Source organism: Muscardinus avellanarius (genome assembly GCF_963383645.1).
Source record: "Muscardinus avellanarius genome assembly, chromosome: 11".
NCBI classification, from domain to species: Eukaryota; Metazoa; Chordata; class Mammalia; order Rodentia; family Gliridae; genus Muscardinus; species Muscardinus avellanarius.
In genome coordinates, this window is record NC_137797.1 from 40,569,297 (window position 1) to 40,588,704 (window position 19,408).

At 39.2% G+C, this 19,408-nt stretch overlaps 1 protein-coding gene across 1 annotated transcript in view; it reads right to left on the reverse strand.

Annotated features, from left to right (window-relative positions):
- Positions 1-4,333: 4,333 nt before the first annotated feature.
- Positions 4,334-19,408, reverse strand: part of ACSS3 (acyl-CoA synthetase short chain family member 3) — a gene marked incomplete at its 3' end in the record, with an annotated part of 180,470 nt that continues 165,395 nt past the window's right edge. The window contains exons 14-16 of the mRNA XM_080706415.1: positions 6,948-7,047; positions 6,684-6,859; positions 4,334-4,402 (exon numbers count right to left, since the gene is read on the reverse strand). Of these exons, the coding sequence (XP_080562541.1) occupies positions 4,334-4,402; positions 6,684-6,859; positions 6,948-7,047 (345 nt within the window). The remainder of the gene's footprint in view (positions 4,403-6,683; positions 6,860-6,947; positions 7,048-19,408) is intronic.

Below are 19,408 nucleotides of genomic sequence, written 5' to 3' on the forward strand. Positions count from 1 at the left end.
GAAACCCTCTCCATTGTCAATAAAAAAAAAATACTTCCAGTTCTCTGTTTAAGCTTTGTTTTCTAGTAGCATAAAACTTGACAATTTCCTTGAACTATAATGAAAATCATTCTTTGACTCTCAATATCATATTTAGCTTCTGAAGTGAGTTTGCCACAAGAGGGAGCACTTAACTAGCATATGGAAGTGTTTTAAAATGTTCTGGACATGTTGCTTGAGCAATGATGGGAAATAACTTATTCGGCTTCCTGAAAATGAGGATCTTGCTTTAGAGAAATTAAATATGATTTCAAAACTATGATGTTGAAATGCCACACATATATTTGTATTTATTCTTACTCATCACTGCCTTAGATTCCTGTCACTGTAAGGAAATGCCTGTGGTAGTTAACATAGAAAGAGATATAGTTTGGTTTTAGAGGTTCCACCAAGGTTAGGCTTTGGGCTTCCAGTGCGCATGCTGGATGGCCACAGGGGGAACCCATGGTGAAGCAAACTGCTCACCTGAGGGCCAGGAAGCAAATAAGAGACGGAAGGGGCTGGAGTCCCATAATTCCTTTTGAGAGCACACCCCACTCTACTGACCCGAGACCTCCTGGGAAACTGCTAACGTTCCATAGCATCTCCAAGTACTAACCTGGGAACTAAGCCTTTAATACAGTGAGGGACAGTCAATATCCAAATTAGAACAACTACTCACTCATAGAAGGCTACTTTCCCTGGTTAGAGATCAAGTAAGAAATATTAATCATTTATAATAAAACCCAACATACAAAAATCCAGCTACTTCCATCACAAAAGAAAAAAAACTATGCTTTAATTTGTGAAATACTTTCTGCCAGACTGAAAAATCTATTTCATGGCCCGAGCTCAGAACCTTAGTGTTCTTCCCTTTCGGCACCACCATTCGTAATTTTTTTTTTTTTCTTTTGGTACTGAGTATTGAACCCAGGGGTCTTCTACGTCTGAGGAATACCCGGAAACCTACCTTATTTTGTTTTTTATTTTGAAAAAGGATCTCACTGAGTTGATGAGTATCTCGTTAAATTGCTGAGAATTGGCAAGTACTGGGATCTTAAGGTGTGTACCACATTGCCTGGCTTGACATTTCTAATCATGTGATTAGGGCCTTTCGGATACAATTTTATATAAGTAAAACTATTTTTAAAATGAAAGGCAAATTTCAATTGTACATATTTAATATATTTTCAGGAGAAAAACAATTGGAACACTTCTATAGGTTTCACAAGTTTTTATTTTTCGAATTCCTTACACTATAAAAATTCCATGAAAACATCAAAAGATCACACAGAATACACTTAGGAAAAATAAGTATGATTATATTTTGAGTACCATCCTATTATTGTTTTCAAAGATATATCTAATTCAAAATACTATATGTACTACTTAGTGAAAGTGCTCGTAGTAAGTATCGAAATAGAAAATGCCTCTATTTTCTTCCCAAAGTATAAGCAGTCTGTGACTCAAGTGTGCCTTTCTTGTCCCATTTTTAGTCACATGAGAGGAATAGTACTTTCTCTCACCCTGTGAAGGTGATACATTTTCTCAATGAGACACAGAAATAACCCTTTCCCTTAGTCCTTTGCACTGTTTTCTAGAGCCATTCAACTGGAAAATGAGCTAAGCCTGTGTGTTAAAGTGTCCCTTCAGATTTGATCATCAGGAAAACTGTGCTAGAGGACAAAAAAATACAACCTTCATACATTTCTTGGATCTGCCTGAGTATATAATTTGCAAATGAACAATGATACACATTCACTTAAAAGAATTTGTCATTTCAAATTAACTGACTCTTATGTGAAAAAGAGGAAATACATTTTAATGCTAAGATATTAAACATGGTTAATTGATAAGTATTACAGTAGTGATAATGGATAAAAGGTACTCAATAGAAATGACAGTTCAAAGAACTCAACACCTGCAAATAATAGTCTCTATATAGTTGGTTTAATTCGGGATCCTAAGATAATTAAAGATGAACATACATGTTTTAGGAATTTTAATTAAAAAGGCAGTTGAAGGAACTAGGGATTTATTTTAAGAAGCCATTTGTTTGAACCAGACAGTTCCAAAAAGCTAAAGTTTTCCAAATCTTTTGTACAGGTTATAAATTATTTTGGGGACATGAACAAATAACCTCTCATCTGTTATGTCTCACATATATTTCATGTACCCATTATCCCAGGACAATCTGCTCTTGATAATAATGTTTTCAAAGAACTGAAAAAGTGAGAGATACTTAGAGAAACTTTGAAGATTTAATGGGCATGAAACATGTGTGTGCATGCATGCGTGTGTGCATGCATGCGTGTGTGCGTGCGTGCGTGTGTGTGTGTGTGTGTGTGTGTGATATTGGCAATTGAACCCAGGAGCATTCTACCTATGAGATACACCCCTGAATTTTTTGTTTTGTTTTAATTAATTAATTACATTATTTATTTATTTGGTACTAGTAATTGAACCCAGCAGCATTCTACCTCTGAGTTACACCTTCAGCCCTATTTCATTTTTTATTTTGAAACAAGGTCTTACTAAGTTGCAGAGAGCCTCGCTGAATTGTTAAGGCTGGCCACAAACCTGAAGTCCTCCTGTCTTAGCCTCCCAAGTACTGAGATTGCAGGCATACACCACCACACCTGGCTATGTTTATATTTAATAACTGATGCTTGTTAAGTAAACCAAATCATTTAATACATATTTCTATCTACTTCAGTTAATTCATACATTACTATAAGATTATTAAAGGCTCATATTCAGTTTCTTTCTTTCTTTTTTTTTTCTTTTCTTATTTTTTTGTGGGTCTGGGGATGGAACCCAGGGGCATTCTACCTCCGAGCTACACCCCCTGCCCTATTTTTTATTCATTTTGAAACTGGGTCTCACTGAGTTGCAGAGGGCCTCACTAAGTAGCTGAGGCTGTCCTTGAACGCTCCTCCAGTCTCAGCCTCCCTAATGGAATGCTGGGATTACAAGGGTGAGCCACCACACCCAAGTCTCAGTTTCTTTAAAAAGGCTTAGCAGGTAGCACTTGCTTGTATTCCCCATATTTGGTAGGCTGAGACCGGTGTATAGCAGGCTAAAGAACAGCTTAGCAGTTTATCAAAGACCTCCACAACTAAGTGAGACCCTGTTTCAAAATAAAAAATAAAATGAGGCTGGGAGTATAGTTCAGAGGTAAAATAAATCTGGATTAAATTCTTAGTAACCTCCCGCTCCAAAAAAAATGCTTAATAATTTTATAGAAATTTATATGGAAAGATATGTTTGGGCATAACTTTTAAATTAGTTATTATTTATTTTAAAAATAAAGATTTTCCATAAAACTGTGTAGTTTTAGTTCTTCCTACAAACTAGAGTCTCTTACAGCATGTCACTGTGTCCCTGAGCTGGGGCTGGGTAGTCTTGATGGAGCAAGAACTCTCCAGCAGTCTTCACCATGCTCAGCTGTCCTTGAGACACAGGGCTCAAGCTCACACAAAATCTCATTCACTACCTGCCCAGAAGTTCCCTTCATCTTCCACCTAGTGTAAAAGTTCTTGCATTTCTTTCTTAAAGAATTTCTTTGCCACTCTGTCCCAATCATTTCCTTGATCCCACAGGAAGCTGGAATAATTAAGAAGCACATATTCTACTAAGAAACTGAGACATGAAGGGAAGGTCCCCTGATCTCCACGATGAATGATTGGCTTGAATGACTTCAAGTTCTCTGCGAGACACGATGTCCCTAAGAAAAAAATAACCTGAAGGCAGAGCTGTAGGTGTCCTGTCTTCTCTCAGGGACCCTCTGGGGAGCCAGGTCTTGCCTACATAGACAGCAATTTCATCTATTTAGATGATACCTATAACCTTCCATTTCATCTATTTTATTTCAAAGAACATGAGCACCTAAAGCATATTAGGAAATATTCAAACTTTCTGCAAGAAAACTTTTAATTATTTTCTGGCTTTGACTTGAAGTAGATTTTTATCATCATGGGGTATCTATGTGAGTCACTTTTAATTGCTGTTCTTGGGGGTATATAAATTTAAAAAATAATACAATGGGTACATTTTTCTTAAAATACAAGAGAACATATAATGAGCCATGTTGTAGGCACCTAACAACAATACAAATTGTGTCAAACCAAACAGAAGGCATAGCTTCCTTTATAAGTCTTCTTTAGATTAACTGTAGACAGAGCTTTATAATTTTACAATTGACATCTCAGTTGGCAAGTGATCTCTACATAAATATTTATTTTTGGGAAATAACTCAAATAACTTAATTGCAACCAGAAAATTAATTCAATTGATGCAAAATGGAAAAAAAAAATCATGATGTCTGCTTCAGCACTTCTTCTATGTGCCCAAAAATGCTGGGGTCTTCAATTGTAGGAGTTATCTGGAAAGAAATTTATTGTCAGAGACTCTTCCTTCAATCAGTCACTCAATCACTCAATCTCTCTCTCTCTCTCTCTCTCTCTCTCTCTCTCTCTCTCTCTCTCTCTCATTTTCTTTTTCTATACTAGAGGTTGAACCCAGAGGCATTCTACATCTGAGCTATACACTCAGCCCTTTTTTTGGTTGGGGGGGGGTACTAGGGATGGAAACCAGGGGCATTCTACCTCTGAACTACATTCCTAGCCCTATTTATTTTTATTTTTTTTATTTTTGAAACAGGATCTTACTGAGTTGCAAAGGGCCTCACTAAGTAGTGGCTAAGGCTGTCCTTGAACCATGATCCTCCTGTCTCAGCCTCCTAACTGCTTAGATTACAAGCGTGCACCATGATGCCCATCTATACTCAGCCCTATTTTTAAAATTAATTTTTTTAATTTTTTAAATGTTAATTTAATTAATTAATTTATTTATTTATTTATTTTGGTGGTACTGGGGTTCCTGGAAACCCTTCTACCTCCGGGCTACACTCCCAGACCCATTTTATACTTTTTTATTTGGAAACAGGGTCTCTTAAGCCAGAGAGGCTGGCTTCAAACCTGTGGGATCCTCCTGTCTCCGCCTCCCAAGCGCGGGGATTACAAGTGTGTGCCACCATGCCCGGCTAATTTTTTTATTTTGAAACAAAGTCTTGCTAAGTTGCTGAGCCTTAAACCTATGCTCTTCCATCTCAGTCTCTCAAGTACTGGGATTACAGCTCACACCACCACACCTGTGTTACGGATTGGGACAATATGGTTTGAGGAAACTGTTCCCCGGGAACCCCTGCGAGGATCCCGGACACACTTTCCCCCAACCCATAAGAAAATCTAAAACAACCAAAAACAGAAAATTACCGTGGGTTCTTGTCCTAAGCTAAGAATAAATATGCATAGCTTGGACAGTTGCTGAAGATTTAAAGAAGTTTATTAGAAAGATAGAAATACAGAAAATAGAAATACAGCCCCGTGCCAAAATGGCATGGGGGGGGTAACTCGAAATGAATACACCAAAGGGTTTACAAGTGGACTTAGCCTTTTATACCCATGACCTCCATCTTGTTTACGTGACTTTTACGTAGTGAACATCCCTGTAAGGTACCGCCCCTTACCCTGTAAGGTACCTCCCCCAATAAGGTGTGACGAGGTGTCTCCTTTCATTAAGGTCGACCCCTCCTACCATCTTAGCTAGCTTATCCAATCATGTAGATCTGTCTTTAGATAAAGGTCTAGTTCTCCTCAACCAAGATCTGTCTTTAGATAGAGACAGGCCTAGTTCTCCTCTCCTATTGACTGCTTAATTGTTTTTAGCTAGGTTAATTTACATTGGAATAGTTGCCTTATTTTAGGCAGAAACCAAGTCTTTGCACAGATTTGCCTCTCACCCAATTTTTGAAATATATTAATAATTAGTGCTTTCTCAAATCTTCCTAGGCCATTTCCAATACTGGCACCTGGCTCCACTCTTTATAATAATTACGTGCAATGTTGTGTTTTCTATTATCTTATAAAATGCAGAAAATAGGGAACTCTGAACCTAATATTTAACTATAATCTTCTAGAATAATAAATGGCTTGAATAGCAAAACTATTCGTCCTAAAAGATACTTTCTCTAGAGTTCCTCTTAGGAGGCTTTCTATATATTTTTAAGAAGAGGTTACTCATTTTTGTTTTTGACACTTGTTCATGTATTCTTCATTTCTTTTATTGATAAAATATACATATTCATGGACAATGTACAAACAACATAAAAGAATAGACATGCTTGAGTGAGTTCAAAGTTTGCTAAAATAATTTCACTGAAAAAGTAGAAATAATTTGCACATATATCAACTAGAACTTTTTAAAACATCTATTGCCAGTCTCAAATACTTTACTTCTCATTCACTAACAGCCATTAGTGACTGTAATGAACACTGAAAAATATACTTTTCATTCAACAGGATAGAGTTTCCACAAGTATATTTACATTTAACTGACATAATTACTAATGATAAAAATTATTTTCACACACTGATTCCTGTAATCAAAGTATATGGTTTTAACTAATCTGCCTTTCTTTTTCAAACATTCATTTCTACAGCGTCACCATGCAGTTTCTCCCTTAATATTAAAATACCACCCCAGTATGTGTTTGCTAGGGATAAAATTCATGCTTGAGAAGCACCTTCAAAGAGTTTTGCTGACTATAAATAAAGGGTGAGAAACATTGCAGAACTCAGCATTGAACACTCTACATTACTTACTTTATATGGTTTGCCATTGACCAGGGCAGAGAGAGTAGACCGTGGAATTTTGCCAGATCTGGTTTTGGGTAACTGTTTAACAAACACCGCATTTCGAAAAGCAGCCACAGGACCAATGCTCTGTCTAACATGGTTGATGATTTCTTCCAGAACTTGTTCCTCGGTTGCATTTATATCTAGGGAGAAAGATGAGATGGTAAACATACAATTGGCTTGAATTAACCACTCAGGCCCAAACAATCATGGAGCACAAAGATATCTCACCTTTTCTCAACACACAGAGTGCTAAGGGGACATGACCTTTCAAAGGATCTTCTTTGCCAACGACAGCACAGTCTGCCACAGTACCATGGGAAAGAACTGACTGTAGGAAGAAAAGACATTCATTTAGAATATATATATATTTAGGGCCAGGCGTGGTGGTGCACATTTGTAATCCCCGCGCTTGGGAGGCAGAGACAGGAGGATCGCTCAGGTTCGAAGCCAGCCGCACTGGCCTAGGAGACCCTGTTTCCAAATAAAAAAATATAGAAAAAGATCTGGGAGTGTAGCCCAGCAGTAGAAGGGCTTCCAGGAACCCCAATACCACCAAAACAAACAAACAAACAATATATATATATATATATATATATATATATATATATATATATATATAATTTAGAATGGAGAAAAGTAGGTATCAGAGAATCCCAATATCTATAGCTACCTGCCTGTAAATGCACTGCTAACTCACATCATTGATACTGAGGGGGATGGTTAGGATTCCCATGGTAGTTACTAAAGGCTGATAGCAATTAAGATAAATTGCTTAGTTTACCTGGAAAGTAAGGGAATTATTCATTAATCTTAGTTACTTATTAATGAAAGCAGAGAAAATGTGCAGCGGATGCCACGTATAAACAAAGTGCAAAAGGTGTCCTCAAATACACAGCCTTATGCTGGTTTGCTGTTAGTGCTGGTGACCATAGGACCTTCCAGGGGAATTCAGGGCTGATCCATGGCCAAACAATGAAATTAGTAAACAGATCATTTCATTTGTAGTGGCCCCCCACCAAAAGAGGATTTTTCAGATTTTGAGAAAGTAAGCACTCTAACATCAGATAACCACCATTGACAGGGAACTATCTTCACACTGCTCACCCGCAGCTCTCCAAGCCTTACACAGCAAAGCAGCAATCTACCTAGAAATCAGAGAACTCACAGATTTAAATAACCAGATGAACTACAGATGCTTAGGGTTTAAAAAAATCTGCTGCGATAGGATGTTTAAAAATGCATGTTCAAAAAATCCTCTTCTGATAGATTAATATATATATTATGTATATATGTAATATATATAATATAATATAATATATAATATAGTATTTCAGTGATTCCAAATGTGCAATGGCTAGAGAGAACAGCAAGGAAATGTGATTCTAACAGTTCATGTGGTAGTTCTTATTCTTTCATCTATTCCATCTTTCAACAAATATTTACAAAATGCTTCCCACCCCTCAGTGCTGCAATCCTACTGCACTAGGCTCACAGGTGAGAAAAAGTAGTCAGGCTATCATTTCATTAACTTACAGTCTGGTAGGGAGATGTTTTAATAGATGATCATGAATGTTTAACATTCATGAAGGTCTAAATATAAAAGTGGCAAGGGATCAAATAAAAGATCTTAGGTTTTTATATACAAGATACAGCAAAGCAGCTAACTTTTTGGAAGAATATGGGGCATCAGAAAAGTCTTCCCTTAGGAAACAACAATAAGCAGATCTGAAGAATGAGTAGGTACTGATTCGGGAAAGAGGAAGGGGAGTAGGGCTAAGGATCTGGAAAAGAACTGCACATGTGCTATTCAAATTTTAAAAAGACTAGCTTGGCCGGAAACCAGTGAATGAGGATGGCACAAAAGGAGGCAGAGCTAGAGGTCGATGGCGGTGGTGCTAGGGACTTGGTCCATTCCAATACTTTAGCAACCTTGGGAGGACAATAAGGAATTTTCAGGAGCCGAGGAGGAGATGTGAGATCAGCGTGAACTTTATAAAATAGAAGTTAGTTTTCAGAGTGGTTTTAGAGTCACAGCAAACTGAGCAGAGAGCAGGAAATTCCCACATACATACACACATACATCCACTTACACACTGGCCTCCCCAACTAATCTCCACCAACGTGGTAGGTTTGTTATAATTGGTCAGCTAATGTTGGCATTGAAGGGTCCAAGAATCGCCCACCAACCCAAATAATGAAGGAATCACAAGAATTTTAAAATGCAAACGAGGTTTATTATGCTGCAGCTCTGTCCCGGCAAGCCAGGGGTCGAGACCAAGACACTAAATGGTCGAGGTTTCGACCCAGAGCTCACTCCAAGGTCTGACTTTATAGCCCCAGGAGGGAGTGGTTACACACACGTCAGAGCCCGCCAAAAGTCCGAGCCCGCCAACCTTAGAATACAACCAATCATATACAAGGACAAATAAGTACAACCAATAATTTTAAAACATGCATCCACACACGTCAGAGCCTGCTAAAGACTGCTTATCTCCCTTATGGTATGTGTTCATTCCCCAGGGCTGCCTTTCCCACCCACCTTGGCTGGGCCAGGCTTATCTCTGCGCTGAGGAATCTGCCTGGAGAGCAGATTAGTCTGGCCTTGTTCCCCAGGCCCGAGGGGGAAGGCTGACCTGGCTCAGAGATATGGGGATGGGACCCATGTTGCTTGCAGCTGTGCGGGGCAGCACGGGGAGGACAGAGACCTTGGCCGGCAAGCTGGAGATTAGAGGCTTTGACCTGGTGGGTCCCCTGCCCTGGTCCTTGAATCCTGCAACCTGGGCAGCTGGGCTCATGGATCTTCATTCTGTTTCCAATCCTACCTAACTTCTATATCTTAACTCTATATTCTAATATCTTATTTTTAATCCTAATATGGGAGAAGACTTTTCTAGTTAACTTCTCATGCTGGGGGGGGGTGCTTCTTCCAGCCTGCTTTCCAGCACCCCTACAGGCATATTATTACCACCTGGTCCACAGTTTATACTCTGGCTCACATTTGTTTTACATTATATGGGTTCTGACAAATATGTAAGACATGTTTCCACTATTATAGTATCACCAGAATAGCTTCAATACTCAAACCCCCCTGTCTCTGTCCATTCATCCCTTGCTTTCTGCTAGCCACTGGAAACCCTGCTTATTCTACTGTCTTCTAAGCCCCTTTTCATAATGTCAGTTAGTTAAGAATCATACACCATGTAGATTTTTCAGATTGGCTTTTTCACTTTAGAGTAGATTTTGGAAAGTACAATACTTTGATTTCAGGGTAGAGAATAAATAGAGAATTGTTGAGGGACCCTGTCATTCTGACTTAACATCCCCTTAATGAGCAAAGAACAACTACTCTAAGTGGCTAACTAGTTTATTTTACTTTATTTATTTATGTGTGTGTGTGGTACTGGGGATAGAGGCCAGGGACATTCTACCTCCTAGCTATACCCCCAATCCTATTTTTTATTCTTTATTTTGAAATCGGGTCTCACTGAATTGCAAGAGGGCCTAAGTAGCTGAGGCTGGCTGTAAACTGTGATCCTCCTGTCTCAGCCTCCCAAATGCTGGGATTACCACCCAGCTTTCGCCACCATACCTGGCTTAACTAGCTTTTTAATTGTTAAAAAATTTCAAAGTGTTAGCCAGGTGTGGTGGCTCATGCTTGTAATCCCCACACTTGGGAGGCGGAGACAGGAGGATCGTGCAGGTTCAAAGCCAGCCGCACTAGCTTAAGAGACCCTGTTTCCAAATTTTAAAAAGTATAAAAGTAGGTCTGGGAGTGTAGCCCAGAGGTAGAAGGGTTTCCAGGAACCCCAGTACATATATATATATATATATATATATATATATTTTTTTTTTTTTTTTTTTTTTTTTTTGGAACATATATTGTAGGGGAGCTGGAAAGCAGGCTGGAAGAAGTGTTTTCCCCCCAATATGAGAAGTTAACTAGAGAAGTCTTCTTCCATATTAGGATTAGAAATAAGATATTAAAATATAGAGTCAAGATATAGAAGTAAGGTAGGATTGAAAATAGAGTGAAGATCCATAAGCCCAGCTGCCCAGGTTGCAGGATTCAAGGACCAGGGTAAGGGACCCACAAGGTCAAAGTCTCTAATCTCCAGCTTGCCGGCCAAGGTCTTTGTAAATGGGACCCCATCCCCATATCTCTGAGCTAGATCAGCAAACAAGGCCAGGCTAATCTGCTCTCAGGGAAGATTCTCCAGTGCAGAGATAAGCCTGGCCCAGCCAAGGTGGGTTGGAAAGACAGCCCTAGGGAACAAACACATACCACAAGGGAGATAAGCAGTCCTTAGCAGGCTCTGACGTGAGTGGATGCATGTTTTAAAATTATTGGTTGTACTTGTTTGTCCTTGTATCTGATTGGTTGTATTCTAAGGTTGGTGGGCTCGAACTTTTGGCGGGCTCTGACGTGTGTGTGTAACCAGTCCCTCGCGTGTAACCACTCCCTCATAGGGTTATAAAATTCAGAGCGTGGAGGGGGGAGTGGTCGAACCTCGACCATTTAGTGTCTTGGTCTCAAACCCTGGCTAGCCGGGACAGCTGCAGTACAATAAACCTCGCTTGCATTTTACATCTCTTGTGAGTCCTTCGATATTTGGGTTGGTGGGTGATTCTTGGACCCTTCAATATACATATACATATATATATATATATATATATATATATATATATATATATGTTCATTGGAGCCATAAGCTTCTGTTCCCAAGTTTCTGAAATGCTAAGGTATCTGTTTAAATAACTTTTTTAAAGTCATCTAAATATTATCTCTTAAACATACTCAAATGTTAAAGTTTTTAGTTTGCCACTTTTTTGACTTTTTATTTTTTATTTATTTTTTTTTTATTTTTTGGTGGTACTGGGGTTCCTGGAAGGCCTTCTACCTCTGGGCTACACTCCCAGACCTATTTTCTGTATTTTTGAAACAGGGTCTCTTAAACCAGCGTGGCTGGCCTCGATCCTCCTGCCTCTGCCTCCCAAGCGCAGGAATTACAAGCGTGGGCCACCACGCCCGGCTTTGACTTTTTATTTTAATTTATTCATGTTTCCATATTTAGTGTTAGTACTTTTACAAGTGAAGAGAAAATTTTTGTTTATTTTCTTTTAGTGACAGGTGTACCAGTATTGGGAACAGCCTAAGAAGATTTGGGAAAGCTCTGATTATTAATATATTTCAAAAGAAAATAATTGATATATTTCAAAAATAGTTGTGTCAAAATGGCGGCAGCCATGGGTAAAGAAAGGACTTGATTTCTACCTAAAATAGGCAGCTATTCCAATGTAAATTGACCTAACTAAAAGTAATTAACAAGTCAATAGAGGAGAGCTAGGGCTTCCTCTTTCTAAAGACAGATCTACAAGATAATCTAGGGAGGGTGGGGCAGGGTTTGACCTTGCCCTTCAGGAAATGAGAGGACTTGCCACACCTGGCTGGGGGAGGTACCTTACCGGGTTAAGGGGAGGTACCTTACAGGGACATTTACTATGTCAGGATTATGTGAACAAGATGGAGGTCATGAGTATAAAAAAAGGTCAAGTCCGCGTGTGATCCCTTTGGTGTATTCATTCGAGTCACCCCTCCATGCCAGTCTGGTATGGAGCTGTACCTATCCTCTGTATTTCTATCTTTTAATAAACTTCTTTAAATCTTCAGCAACTGTCCAAGCTATGCATATTTATTCTTAGCTTAGGACAAGAATCCACAGTTTTTCTGTTTTTGTGGTTGTGGTGGGGGAATTACTTCTCCCCTCACACACCAAACACATTTTACCACAACAACAGGGAGTACCTTAAAATAAGAAGTAGTACATCATATAATTCCAACTTTTTGTCAACTCAGATAAATTCTTAAAATATATGAGAAGCAAAAAACATTTTCCAGAAATCTGCATCAGCTCTAAAAAAGTTTATTGTACCAGTATTGGGAATGGCTTAGGAAGATTTGAAAAAGCTCTGATTATTAATAGATATATTTCAGAAATAATTGTGTCAAAATGACAGACCTGGAGAGAGAAAGGCTTGGCTTTGGTCAGGAAGCAAACAGCTATTGAAACTTAGATTGACTTAGCTAAAAGTAATTAGCAAGTCAATAGGACAGGAGAGCTAGGGCTTACTCTTTCTAAAGACAGCTCTACATGATAGTCTAGGGAGGATGGAGCAGGGGGTTGACCTTTGCCCTTCATGAAAGGAGACATCTTGCCACACCTTGCTGGCAGAGGTACCTTAAACAAGATGGAGGTCATGGGTATAAAAAGTCTGGTCCATGTGCTATATCCTGGGGTGGTGAATTGGCTCGGACCACCCCCCCTATGCCATTCTGGCATGGGGCTGTAACTGTTGAAGGGTCCGAAAATCGCCCACCAACCCAAATAACGAAGGACTCACAAGAGATGTAAAATGCAAGCGAGGTTTATTGTGCTGCAGCTCAAGCCAGGGGTCGAGACCAAGACACTAAATGGTGGAGGCTTCAACCCAGAACTCACTCCACAGGCTGACTTTATAGCCCCAGGAGGGAGTGGTTACACACATGTCAGAGCCCGCCAAAAGTCCGAGCCCGCCAACCTTAGAATACAACCAATCAGATACAAGGACAAACAAGTACAACCAATAATTTTAAAATATGCATCCACACACGTCAGAGCCTGCTAAAGACTGCTTATCTCCCTTATGGTATGTGTTCGTTCCCTAGGGCTGCCTTTCCCACCCACCTTGGCTGGGCCAGGCTTATCTCTGCACTGAGGAATCTGCCTGGAGAGCAGATTAGCATGGCCTTGTTCCCCAGGCCGGAGGGGGAGTGCTAATCTGGCTCAGAGATATGGGGATCTGGTCCCATGTACAAAGACCTTGGCCGGCAAGCTGGAGATTAGAGGCTTTGACCTGGTGGGTCCCCTACCCTGGTCCTTGAATCCTGCAACCTGGGCAGCTGGGCTTAGTTAACTTCTCATGCTAGGGGGGGAAAGCGCTTCTTCCAGCCTGCTTTCCAGCACTCCTACACTATCTTCTGTATTTCTATCTTTTTAATAAACTTTAAATCTTCAGCAAGTGTCTGAGCTATGTATACTTATCCTTAGCTCAGGACAAGAACCCGCATTTTTTCTGTTTTTCTTGTTGTTTTGGGTTTTGTTGTGGTTTGAGGGAAATTGTGTACAGGACCCTAACAGGGGTCCCTGGGAACAGTTTCCCCTAAACCATAACATTCCCAAACCGCAACCATCTCCCACCGTAACATTTATCATTATAGTAAAATGTCTATAAGTTAAAAAGATGACATAAAGGAAGGGAGGCAGATTTCTGTGCTAGCCCCACAAATGACATATGCATGCCAAATAAAATTTAGCTGAGTTATTTAAAAGGAAAGTATCACATTCATGTTGAAAGCAGCACAATTCACTATAGCCAAATGGTGACTATCAACAGGTGACTAGATACTGTGGTATATCTACATGACAAGTTTTACTCAGCCATAAAGAAGAACAAAATTATGCATTTGCAGAAAATGGATGGAACTAGGGACTACTATTCTAAGTGAAATAGCCAGCCTCAGATAGTCAAGGGCCATATGTTTTCTCTCCCATGTGAACACTAAAGAGAAAGTAGAAAATGAAAGAGATTTCACAATAAGGAGTGAGTCTAACATTAAATGAGGCTTTAAAAAGGAGGCAGATTAAATAAAATTATGTAAAGTAAAGAAAGCATCACTAACAACCTTACTAACATTTACAGCAAGAAAGGAAAGGAAAGGGTAATGAGGTAAGCTTTAATAGAGAACCACAGAAAGAGATGTTGTGGTTATGTATATACAAAAGTACCACCTTGAATCTCACTACAATATATAATTATATCACACCAACAAAATTCTAAAAAATAAATATAAAAAGAAGACATCAATATATTTCTTGGTAACATCTGAGGCATAGAAGTTTGCCAAACGTCGTCTGGAGATTGTTTCAAAGGGAGACCCTGTTTCAAAACAAAATTAAAAAAAAAAAAAGAAAGAAAGAAAGAAAGGGCTGGGGGTGTAGCTTGGAGGTAGAATGTCCCTTGGTTCAATCCCTTATTTTAAAAAAGCTACATTTGATGCCTGTAATTCCTGCGCTTGGGAGGCTGAGACAGGAGAATCACACAGGTTCGAAACCAGCCTCAGCTACTTAGTGAGGCTCTCAGCAACTTAGTGAGACCCTGTTTCCAAATAAAAAATACAAAATAGGTCTGGGATTGTAGCCCAAAGGTAGAAAGCCTCTGGGTTCTATCCCCGGCATCACACATACACACACAAAGCTACATTTGCTGGCATGGTGGCGCATACTTGTAATCCCCGAGCTTGGGAGGCGGAGACAGGAGGATCTTGCAGGTTCAAACCCAGCCTCGCTGGCTTAAGAGACCCTGTTTCCAAGTAAAAATATAAAAAATAGGTCTGGGAGTATAGCCCAGAGTTAGAAGGGTTTCCAGGAACCTCAGTAGCACCAAAAAAAAAAAAAAAAAAAAGCTACATTCATGGATTTCTTCCATATTAAATATTGAAACATCCATGATGATCTGGCATTAGGAGGATGGGAGGGAGCAAGAGGGAAATTCCCTAATGTACATGATGTACATTCATAAACATATCTAAGTCAATCTACTTATAAGCCATGCATGAGAAGGAGGGAGGAGGGAGGGGTGGGGTGAGAATTGGGGCAGGGGTAAATGAGTGAAGCATTCATGTATGCCTCTACCATTATGTACTCCATAAAGTTGTATGACTACAATGCTTCAATAAAAAATTTTAAAAATAAGAAACCTATAAAATCAGTTTCTTTTAAAACATATATTCAAATGAGTATATTCATTTCATGGTAATAGGCTTGGTAAATTCCTATCATTTGTTATTTCTGAGATATGCCATTTTTGTCTAGATTTTAATGGATTTAAAATGACTCAAGGCTTTGTTGAGCTAAATTACACAGGTTTTGTCAATTATGTTTTTTAGAATTTTGAGTTTAGAACAATTAGTTTAAATCAAACATCTCCATAAGATACAAGGAGTCACTTTTTAAAAAATTTTCTCTTACAGTGAAGTAATCTAGAAAATTGTCAGAGACATTCCACAACTTCATCAATATTCATGTAGGTACTCCGGAAATATTCAGCAATTTTCTGACTATTTTAATTTAGTAGTCATTTAATGTTGGGTGGAACTGAAATTACAAAGGATCTTTGTTGATACACAGTAACCTTATGGAAATGTATTCAATCTTGAAGAAATCATTCCCCAAATAGCAAACAAGATAGTTAACTTGTGAAACAAATAGTGATGCTTTGGGCAGAACAACCTTCAAAGGGGAAAATTGTATGTGAATATTGTCCCAGGCTTCACATACAGTATTTGACCCCAGATTTACAAGTTCCTAAGGGTAATTAATGAAATTACTTAACAAACTCAAACACAAACTGCAAGTAAATGAAAGAAATCAAGGAGCCCGACTCATTTTCTGTGGATATCTTTGCCACAAAAAGTCCTGTCTATAGCAGCAAAATGGAACTAAGCAGGAAAGATTGCATGGGCTCCTTCTAATTTTGGCTCACAAGTCTCCAGCAAACAGATTTCAGACCTAATTTTCTTAAGAACTCCTTGAACTTCCACCCAACTTTCCCAGGTGTCTAGCTGATTGCTAGGATTTCAGAGATTAATCAACTGTTAAAATAGATCTTATTACTCAAACGTCACAGAAGGATCTCACTTGCAGTGGGATCCTAAGTAATAATGTCCTTTTAAATTTATAAAAGCTGTCCTACAGTTCCATTTTCTTTTAATAGGAACAGGAGAGAATACAGTTTCCTGAAATATTTTTGATGCAGTAATAGAATATCTGCTTGATCTAGTTTTCCATAAGGTAATATGCTCATATATATATTTTTTAGGGAAACTAGAAAGACATATTTTCCCTCATATATAAAACATTTAATTTTTTCTACAAATGAAACTTTCAAAGAATTAATATCCTCATGCCTTATTTTAAAAAGTTAAAATGGGATCTGGCAATCACCATTGGGAACTTTTGAAATTAAGTACTGAGATTCGGACACATTAATAAGAGCGGGTTATATCACCAGGATAAATATATCAGGCACATATTAAATATCAATTTGCTAAGCAATTTTGTGAGGAGATGAGAACAAGCCAGGAAAGAATGTCAAATATAGAAAAGACAAACCTTATATGAATTGATATAATTGATTTTCTTATGTTCAATAAAGAATTCATCATTTCCTTCATGAAAAGCTGTTTACTTAGAGTTAAGGCCTGAGAAATGTTCTGTATGTGCTTAAATACTCTGATTCAGTGACAAATTTCTGCTAGATGCCTATAATCCTGGTACATTTGCTTTCTTTTTCCACTTTTACTTCCAGTCTTATGCCCGTCTTAACTGCTCTTACATGGGATGGGAAGACTATTAGTTGGAATCATATAAAAGTACAACATATATTGGAATAGGTAGACACTTCTCTTTTTATTCTACAAAGAAAAAGGAAAGAAAAACTAAGGGTCTTGACTGATCAAAAGAACTGTGCATATGTATTCTTTATATTTTGATTAGCTGAGTCTGCTTAAAATGTGGGCAAATATGGCAGGTAATCATCTAGAAGCAAGAAATTAAAAGTTCATGCAACCAGAACTACCTTTGGCCAACACACCAAAATACATGAAGCATAAATTTCAATTTCAGTTTATCACAAAATATAGAATCAATTTTTAAGAAGCCAACATGACAAAAAGTATTAGGCTGTTAACTTTGTCCCAAATTAGATGCTTTTTTAATAAAGCAACTGTTATTTAGAGGAAGAACTTTTGAGTCCACATACTCTGCTCCCACTAAATTGCTAATCATGCTACTTTAAACTTTTCCTCTCATTAAATTGCAGTTTGCTCCATCCCCCTTTAAAAACTATCCTGGAGTTTAATTCTGGGAAATATGGAGTAATTAGTTCCACCTTATCTCTTTCACTAATTACACTGAACAATGCTAGGCTAAAACACTTATCAGAAGACTCTATCAAACAATCAGACCTTGAGAAAGAACCTGAAATTGAGATTCAAGTTTCTGGTTTGTTTGGGAGTTTGGGGGTTTTGCTACTGTTGTTTATTTGTTTGTTTATTTTGCTTTCAATATATTCTAGCCTGAGTGCTGATATAGCCCTAAATGGGGAACTGCCCTTGAGTGTAGATTAAGAAAAAGCCCCAAGAAAATCCTTCTATGCCTGTCCAAGGATCCAGCAAAAGGAGCAGGGAAGCTGTGAAACAGACTGTCCTTCCTATACCACTTAAATGCCAGCAAGGAAGCAGGACCTTCCTGCTCCCCATAGAGCTGTTGACTCCCCTGCCTCATACCATTGGACTATCCACAAAAAGGCCCAGTCCCTTCCCTCTCCTCTCTGACCAAGCAGCACATCCTCCGGGATGGACCTTGTATGAAACGCATTTTTTAAAAGGCTCCATTAGAGCCAAAGAGTGACTTAACTCCCAATGCACACTTCAGAATGATGTGCACTGTGCATGTGTAACTCTCACAGCACACACAGGTGTTGCACAGCACACCCAGGATACCAGGGGCAACACACAGGCTCCAGGCACAGGTGTATCAACATGCAGGCACAAGGCCTGCTGGCCGGGGGCACCTTGACAACTACAGTGAGTCCCTAGCAACCCAAAGACTATAATTGTCAGCCTCTGAGACAAAAAATTGCAGGGTCGTCTGCCAAGGAGCCTTTTCATCTTACCATTCCAACCACCAATAGTGAGCCTGGATGCTGACCCAGCCAGATGTGCTGGTGGCTCTTGGGTGAGTCCTCATCTTGGCTCTGGTTGAGCACTGGTTAAGGGCAGGCCTGAAGACCTCGGCCAGACTCAATTGACTGGGACCAGATACTCCTAAACAGTCAGCTGAGCACAGTAGTAAAAGGACTGCACAACCTACTTTCCTGCTTTCCAGGTTGTCTTTCCATCTATCTCCCCCCCTCTCCCTTAAAATATCATAAATTGGTGTGAAATACTATAATTGTGTGGAATGTTTGATGAATAAAGAACCTGTCTTGGTCACCAGTACAATAAACATTCTTGAAATGACTGAGGCTGTGTTTTGGTTGTTTTCCAGGATCTGAGTCTGCTCAGAACAGACCTCAGAGCACAAGCCACAAGTGTGGCTTTTTGCCAGCCCTTACCAAGAGCACACAGTAAGATTCAAGACCCCTTGCTTTCTCCAGCAGCAGCCAGGCAGTCCTGGAAAGTGGGTCCCTGAAAGCTGGCTGGCCCCACACTATACCAGGACTTGCCAACAAAGACACAGAACCTTTCCCCTGCCCCATGGACGCCGTGCTCAGAGACTGCAGGAATGAATCCGGGAACAGCCCGGGATTACCATCCTGAAGACCAGTAAGGGGAAGTCCTGGGAATTTCATCATGGAGGGAGGCTTGCAGTTTGAGTCCTACACATCAGAATCTTAGAAGTTACCATTCTATTCTGATAATAAACAAGAAGGCAAAACTAAGCCAGATGTGGTGGCGCACAAGCTTATTATTATCCAAATACTTGGAAGGCTGAGACAGGAGGATAGCAGGTTCATGGCCAGCCTCAGCAATTTTGTGAAACTCTCCAAAACTTAGATCCTATTTCAAAATAAAAAACTAAAATAAGACT